General features: G+C 34.9%; 1 protein-coding gene across 2 annotated transcripts; it reads right to left on the reverse strand.

Annotated features, from left to right (window-relative positions):
* Window positions 1–3752: 3752 nt before the first annotated feature.
* LOC110111398 lies at window positions 3753–5856 on the reverse strand. 2 transcript variants are annotated; one of them, XM_020843250.2, is made up of 2 exons: window positions 5284–5856; window positions 3753–4025 (listed from the first exon to the last, which is right to left on the reverse strand). In XM_020843250.2, the coding sequence occupies exon 1, from the start codon at window positions 5615–5617 to the stop codon at window positions 5303–5305; it is 315 nt and encodes a 104-aa protein (XP_020698909.1). In that variant the 5' UTR covers window positions 5618–5856; the 3' UTR covers window positions 3753–4025; window positions 5284–5302. The 2 variants fall into 2 exon arrangements, with proteins under 2 accessions (XP_020698909.1, XP_020698907.1); XM_020843248.2 differs by lacking the exon at window positions 3753–4025 and adding an exon at window positions 4079–4154 and having other exon boundaries at window positions 5284–5855.

Genomic DNA, 5856 nt, shown 5'->3' on the forward strand with positions numbered 1-5856 from the left:
AGATAACGTAAATGAGAGCCTATTATCCCAACTACTAAGTTCGCTCCTCACCCTTCCCCGGTCATGAAAATAAAAGTAAAAACAAGAATGAGCTAACACGGCCCAGTATGCTATTGTAGCCTAAAACAAAGTTCAATAATTAAAAAAAAATAATAATAAGATCACTATGCTGAATTATATACTGAAGTTAAATACAATTAAATATACTAAAATGAACTAAATTATAAGCAAACACTTCATAACAGAATCCCACATTGGTAGTCCATTGGCTCCAGCATAACAACACTTAGGTAACAGAATCTCACCAGCATAACAGAATCCCATCTCGGCCGCCCACTGGCACCAGCATAACAGAATCCAATCTCAGCTGCCCATTGGCCCCAACATAACATAATCTCATCTCGGCCGCCCACTGGCGCAGACGTCACATCACAACACTTTACAACATATTTTTTAATGCATTTCATTAATTAAAGCATAATAAGACTTAATTCAAAAATTGCCAAAATGTCCCAACATTAGACAACAAAAATACTACTACGTAAAAATTCACAATTTTCAAACATAACCAAATTACCACAAACTGTGTAAAACATCATTCTGAAGCTCTAATTAAAATGAAACACTATTTTTAGATGTTAAAATCACTACCAGAAAATGGCGCTATTGCAGCACTATTTTGGACCTTTACCAGCGGTTTTAACCCCTACAAATTTTCTTGCAGCGGTTCTAAACCCAAATCGATGCTTTTTCAAAATCTCTTGGCAAAAAAATTATAAAATATGCTTAAAATATTCATAACAACAATCTCTATAACATATAAAAAGTTATGTGGTAAAAATTTTATCAAAACAAAGTTTTCAAAAATACAAATTTGATTGAAAAAATACAAAAAAAACACAAAATTATTAAAATATGAAGTTGGCAAAACTTAACCTACCTCGAGACGAGCAAAATTTCCAACTGGGCTGACAGACAAAATTCGCTCTACATCTGTCAAAATTCAAATTCCTTTTTCTCTCACCTCTCTTTTCTTTTCAATTTCTTTAAAATGTTATCTGTCGTTTCACGTTAGCAAAAAAAACATGAAAACGAGCTTTTTAATAAAATTTAAAATGTATTTAAATATTTTGTAAAATAATAATATAATAATAATATTTTAATGAATCTTCAATACTAAATTCATAGAAATTCTTTTAGGTATTCAAAAATTATAGAAAAATATTCATAAAATAACTTATTTTATTTAGAAAATTTAAGTAAAATTAGTTTGCAAAACAGACATCTAATGGTCCCAATACTCCTACTTGTATCCGTCAGGTGCTAATTTCTTAAGAAATTTCACCAGTGTCAAAAAATTATGAAAACTTTAGGGAAAATAAAGCACAACAATAGACATGTTATGGAGAAGAGGATTTCTTATTTGGACTTATAATAACTCCTTAATAAATTCTTGACTGTCGCAGATAAAAATGCATTTTTCAAATATTTGTGTTATAACAAACATTATGACCTAGACTTGGAAAGGTTGATCTATGGCTTCAACATATTGTAGTAGGATTCCTTTTAAGAGATGCTTCCTTGGAATGTTGTGTGAGGATTTTTGAGGTGGTGGACACCATATGGGGTTGGTCAAGTGTGGAGGGTGGGTGAAACACATTAATATCTCCCTAGAATTCAATAGTTAGAGTTTCGAATGAGGAAGGATCTAGGGCATGGATCCACTTGGTAGTATTATGGGAAAGTTAAAGAGATGTTTTCAAGAGTTATTAGTGGATATCCAAAAGTTCTAAGAATGTGTAAGGGTAGAAAGACCATCATTACTTCAAAGTGTCTAATTTGGAACATTTTGTTGGATGAAGGTTCTAATGGTGTATCTGGGGACTAAAAACATCCTGAAGTTTTAAAGGAATGTTGGACGTCAAATCTAGAGTTTTTTTTCTTTCTTCTTAAATATCCATGGGACTTAGAGAGTGATGGAGGGGAAGGGATCAATACTAGGTAACTAGAAGATCATGTTTGGCATATTGCTTATGAAGGAGGGAATGACATATTTAATAATTATAGGAGCAAGGAAAAGGTGTTCGGAGATGAGGGAAATGTAAGCGAAGATGTTGGCAGGAATGTAAGAGAAGGGAGAAGAGAAATCAGCAATTACCTAAACGAAAAACTAGGTCTTCCATCAAGGAAAACCCAAATGAAGGGTTTAACCACCAAGTGCATAACTCAAAAGAATAACTTCTTTAATTTTTGTATAAAACACCAAAGCTCATTTTCTCATTCATTCTAACCTAAAAAGGAGAAGTGTTGGTCAAATTGTAAAATCTTCATTGTACATCAAGACCTTGGAGTGTTGCATCGCTTTAATCAAATTTATGATAAATTATTTTATTTTTGAGAAGTTTACATATGTAGTACTTTAAGGAGCTGTTTGATTCAACGTGCATTGCAAAAGGAATGCATGCATTTTAAATATTTTGGTTTTTGCATGCATTTTAAATATTTTGATTTTTGGCACAATGCAAAGTAAAGCTACAGTGCCAAAGTAAAGTATTCCGAATTCGCTCGGTAGGGTATTTGTGGTGTATTTGACACCAGGTCAAATTAAGCAAATTTCAAATACACCGCAACTCTCTCGCGTGAAAAAGAGCGAAATCCCAACTGCATTTCTTTGTGGATTTTCGACTTTGCCTCTTTTGTTTTCGCAGGCCTTCGCTCTCCCGTCTTGCCTACCCACAAAGTTCCCACCGAGCTTCGCATGTTCCTTCTCATGCCTGATAATCTTCCCTGCCATTGGCCATTTTAATAATATAGCTTCCCTTCCAATAGCCTTAGGCCTACCGAGGGCTTGCTTTTCCCTTTCTAAATTTCTTTGTTGATATCCGGCTTGGCCTCCTTCGCATGAGGTAGACTTTTGAATGAGTCTTTAAAAAGCTCCATTCGCCTCCGTCGAAGACGTTCCGTCCCTATCAGATTGAAGTCACAATGGTTCAAAAGTTCCTTTCTAAACACAACAATTTTATAATCACTTTTATATCGAAAGATTCGTCTTCATCTAAAACTAACAAGGAAAAAAGTTAGATTTTCTGCTAACGTGTGAGTGTTGCTTTAGGTAAGTAAACGTAAAATTTGACAAAGACTTTGACGAGGAATTTCTTCAGGCTTACTTGTGAACTTTTTTATACATTTCGCACTTGTGAGTTTTTGCTTTATAGCTGTGCTAACAGAATACTTTGAGTCCTGCATGTGATGCGTGTAAATTTATTTTAATTGACATAAATATCTCAAAAATAAAAAGTAAAATTTGAAGTATTTAAAATCCACACTTTATTTTAATTTTAGTATATCTAGAAATAGTTAGATTTTGACAATATTTATTAAATACACCGTAATTCTCTATCATCATCATCACCATTGTCAGTCATCGCCTACTACCAACGCCTACCCTACCGTCGCCACTGCTCACTGCCAATCGTCAACCACCACCATCGCCGCTGCCCACTGCAATCGTCAACCACCACCATCGTTGGATTTTTTTAACTGTATTTATTTTACTTTAAATCAAATAAAAAAAATCACTTATAATTATTTTATGCTCATGAAAATACCTCAAAATATTCAAGTATTTAAAGCGCATCCGATTTTCTTTAATTGCCCATGCAATGGCAGTTCTTGCTTTAATGAATTATATGTATAGGGAAAGAATAACTCTGCTTTGGACAAATTAGTGAACAAGCAGTTCAGAATGATAGTTCACAACAGAAAATGATTATAATAAAATCACTTAATATAAAGTTGGAAATTTACAACCTTCATCAAAACAACACAATGCTAAAAGAACTTTCAATACATAAGAGACTTAACAGAACTAAGATTATTGCCATGTTCATAATAACAACATCAATCATTGTACCTTCATTTGCTTCCCCTCCAAAGCTTGTAATTGGAACCTTTTATTGTAAGTTACATCGGCAATACACAGCATGATCTTTCATGATAAACCTTGAAGCTGTTGACAACAGCACCTATTAATCAGTGGGGAAAGATATTACAGAAAACTCTAATCTTTGTTCATCCCATCGACCCCCATCATCTTCTTGACAGATAAAAAACTTAGTTTTCCCTTTACTTAAATGCATCAATGTTTCATCTTCCTTCAAGAATGCCAAGAATATGGAATATCAGTAAACTATAATCATCTCTAGCTGCCTCAGATTATAAATATAAAAAAAGGAAAAAAAAAATCACCCCAATCTCAAATCCAAACAGTTTAACTAGGTCGATAAAAAAAAAAAAAAAACTGCTAGAGGAAAAGAATGAGACAAACTATTAAGAATTTAATGAAATCTCATAAAGCCCTGAAAAACAAAAAAAAAAAATCTTATCTTGGAGGCCAAGCTACCAACTTTCCCAAATTTTTAAAAGAAATTTCCCAAAAGCAATAATGGACAAAAAATTGGACAACAAATTCAAAAGATTGACACTCTAAACCAAGAGGAAATCACATTCAGATATGGCATAACAACACAATTATTTTACCACCAGCAACATCGTCAAAGCCGACAAAAATGAATAGATCTCACCAGTCTCCCAACTCTCAGTTGTTGTGTGCGATCGATCTGATCATCTTTATCATTGTCATCTGCATGAGAAGGGTGGAGAGGAGGAAGCTGGGCTCCTCATCAGCTATGTTGGCAATGGCTTTGGCAAAGCCAAGGAAGAGGAGGGCGGAGAGGAGGAAGGCAATGACTTAATGCTGAGAGAGGAAGGGAGCTAGAGTGCTAGTTTTGATGTTTTAAAGTGAGCTTTTTATCAACATAAACAATAGAAAAAAGAAGAATTTGCATGCATATCACAAAAATTTCTATGCATTCACAAAGCTAGCATAAAAAATTTTATGTGTTTATATTAGATTTAAATCTTTAAATTATATAAAAATTTCACTAATACTAATTTATTCAAAACAAATTTTTACATTCATATATTTTGATATGGTTTAGAAGTTAAAATCATATATAAAGGTTAAAATGTTAGATCGCAAACTAAAAATTTCGTGAAATAGCATTAACTAACAAGTTAGATCGTAATTCCATTTCATCAAAGTATTTTTATACAAATGAACTCATGAATATAAACAGAATTGTGTACAAAAATACGTGGATTTCTGCATTTGACACTTACGATTCAAAGCTTATCAAACAAAAGCGCTGTTTAGTTCCATAACAGAAACAGCAAACTCGAAATAATAAAAGAAGCCTTATTCAGTTGAATTTGAACCCTCACCTCCAGATTCCCATCTTCATCAAATGATAGATAGCAGAGACATCTGCTCGTTGATGGAGCAATCTACATGGCAGGAAGAGCGGCAGGCAGCAGGAATTAGGATGATACCAAGACACCGCTGCTCCATCGGCGACTGCGGCGATCGTCGGATACTGCGGTACTCTACGGCGTCCTGCAGGATGATGTTGCCCTGCTTGTCGATGCAATGGAAAGACCCAAGAAAGAATCGCCCGTCTTTAACACCGACAAGCATTCGCCGAAACAAAAGTTTCCGCACCCGAGACACCAGCGGAGATCCGTCGGCGATGGGATCAGAGGCCGTTTCACCTTCCATTGGAAAGGGATCTGAGATGGATGCAAGATATTTTTAAGGGGAAATGAGGGCAGGGATTATGTAGATCGGTGTCGGGGAATGGAGAAAGGTTAAGGGGAAAGGCGTTTGCTTGAGGCTGGCGGTGGAGGTTAGTGGGGGACGGCGAGGTGGCCGGGACGGCGGAGATGTAGATAAGGAGAGATGAAGTTCGAGGATTGTAATTGAAATTAGGGTTTTTATAGGAATTCTAGTACATTCAA

The sequence above is a fragment of the Dendrobium catenatum genome, unplaced genomic scaffold (genome assembly GCF_001605985.2).
Source record: "Dendrobium catenatum unplaced genomic scaffold, ASM160598v2 fragScaff_scaffold_134, whole genome shotgun sequence".
Classification (NCBI taxonomy): domain Eukaryota; kingdom Viridiplantae; phylum Streptophyta; class Magnoliopsida; order Asparagales; family Orchidaceae; genus Dendrobium; species Dendrobium catenatum.

Bases quoted from the DNA above. Each gene is read 5' to 3' on its own strand.
- LOC110111398 (XM_020843250.2), bottom strand. From the start codon at position 5,617: ATGGAAGGTGAAACGGCCTCTGATCCCATCGCCGACGGATCTCCGCTG.